The sequence below is a fragment of the Mus caroli genome, chromosome 9 (assembly GCF_900094665.2).
Source record: "Mus caroli chromosome 9, CAROLI_EIJ_v1.1, whole genome shotgun sequence".
Lineage (NCBI taxonomy): Eukaryota > Metazoa > Chordata > Mammalia > Rodentia > Muridae > Mus > Mus caroli.
In genome coordinates, this window is record NC_034578.1 from 68,687,890 (window position 1) to 68,690,164 (window position 2,275).

At 45.8% G+C, this 2,275-nt stretch overlaps 1 protein-coding gene across 2 annotated transcripts in view; it reads right to left on the minus strand.

Moving 5' to 3' along the window:
- Positions 1-2,275, minus strand: part of Myzap (myocardial zonula adherens protein) — an 88,690-nt gene that overhangs the window by 53,734 nt on the left and 32,681 nt on the right. For both annotated transcript variants that reach the window (XM_021171902.2, XM_029481481.1), the window contains one exon: positions 1,567-1,680. In XM_021171902.2, coding sequence (XP_021027561.1) covers positions 1,567-1,680 — 114 coding nt within the window. The remainder of the gene's footprint in view (positions 1-1,566; positions 1,681-2,275) is intronic.

Genomic DNA, 2,275 nt, shown 5'->3' on the forward strand with positions numbered 1-2,275 from the left:
AAAAGAAAGAAAGAAAGCCAAGAGTCTGGTCTCTGTCAATAATAACAACCAAGTAGAAGGGAAGGGTGGCAGGGGGCTGTGATCTTGCACCAATGACCTTCAGCCAATGACCTTCAGATATGGCCAATGGATAATCTTCTAGTTGCACGGCCCTGTTTTTTGTAGCTTGGAACTAAGAGACTATGGATCCTTGGGTTAGGGCTAAAACTGCTCTAATAAGAAACCTAAAGGAGGTAAGTACTTAGATTGTCAACTAAATGGCACATGAGAAGAATTTGCCTTAAAAAAAAAAAAAACTGTTTTTCTGGGAAGAGAATTCAGAGACACAGTGCAGACACCAGCAGGTCTGAACTCAGGTTGGCAAAGCCCTCTCTGTAGGCTGCGAGCGAAATGGTACCTAAGAGGGAGGGAAAGAGAGCCTCGGCAAGTCCCCTTCATGATACGAGGAAGGGAACAAAGGGCTCCTGAATAAACCAGGGACTTGGCCCAAGGCCAGGGGGAAGCTGGCATATACAAAAGGGAGCCAGGAAAAGCATGGGACAGTGGCCCAACCAGAAATGGGCATCCCAGACAAACCCAAACACAGCCCTGTCCCACCCATCGCTGGAAGCCAACCAAGCTTTGTTGCCGCTGGGGCTCTATCAGCTGTGGCTGATGAATAATACTAAGTTCTATGGGAAATGGAGGAGCCCAGTATGGGGGTCTGTTTGCTTATCCACAAAACTATTTACATAGGACCAGAAAGGATTATAAATGAGTGGGCTGAATTTTAAAGAGGATATAAAAAGATAAGCCAAATAAACCCGGAGGATGGCAGAAACGATTGTTTGTGTATTTGAAAACTGAAACCAGAGGCTTGCTTTGAACATCTTCAGATGAACTTGCATGCTGGTCAGGGGACCATGTCATTAGAAGCATAAAGATTGAAAGGATAGCTCAGAGCCAATCTCTGGCAGTGTGTCTTAATTGAGAATGTGTGTCTACTAAAAATGTCTTCATTCTCTGGAACACATGATTCTTTCCAATGTAAAATCATTTCTAAATCAAGAAAATGTGCTTGCTGTGAGAGCTCCTTCTTGTGAAAGGTTACATCCTTTCTTTGGATAAATATGTCCTTTCTGTAACCAAGTGGGACTTCCTGAAGCACCAGAGCGACAAGGAGAAGGTAGTTGATGTGTTGTGTAGACACACACACTGAGGATCAAGAGAACAGGAGACATCTCCATCCTGGAGCTGAGCCTAAAACCCCACTGGCATGGGTACCTAACAGAGGCTCATGGGCACCCAACAGAGGCTCATGGGCACCCAACAGAGGCTCATGGGTACCTGACAGAGGCTCATGGGCACCTGACAGAGGCTCATGGGTACCTGATAGAGGCTCAGCTGGAAACATTTCCTCCAATTTTCTACCCACCTTCCAGAAACTGTCTTTACTGTGGCTGTGCTTAAAGGACCATGACAGATCACAGGGTATTCTGTGACTTTTCTACAAATGGGCCCCACTCCTGGTTAAGCCTGGCTGCCTTGTAAGAGAAAACTCCCAACTAAGGAGAAGCAGAGCGGTACCTGTAAGCCAACAGAGTCCGATGCCAACGCCGCGTTCATGGCATTGAAGCTATCCAGGGCCGATGCCTGGGCTTGGATGTGACTGTCTAGATAGTCCTGCTGAGCATGGGACACCTGGAGAGAGAAAAACAGTCACTCCAAACCAGTCTACACCCCACAGGCTCCAGTGAGGGGGAAATCTTCTGAGAGCAGCCATATCTACTTAAGTAATATTTACAGTAAAACTATAGAATACAAACCAACATCTGGGGCCAGGGAGCTTGCATAGTCAATGAAGTACTGCCAGAAGAGAAAAAACATACTTTTTTTTCTTGGTATGTATTTCAATATCCATCTTTTAAAAACTTTTACAAATGATCTTAAAAAAATAGTTCATCCATGAGTCATTTTGCATGTGCAGGAGCTTATCTGTAGAATAAATTCTTAAGGAGAGAATTTGAGGGCCCGGGAATGTGGTTCAGTTGGCAGAGCGTACACCAGGCCCTGGGTTTGATCCTTAGTACTACATAAACCAGGCATGGTGGTGCACACCTATAATCCCTTCACTGGGGAGGTGAAAACAAGAGAACAAAGAGTTCAAGGTCATACAACTTTGAGGCCACCCTGGGCTAAGACTTCATTTAAAAAGGGGGGGAACGGTGTGGGCATGATGGCACATGCCTTTAATCCCAGCACTTGGGAGGCAGAGGCAGGCGGATTTCTGAGTTCA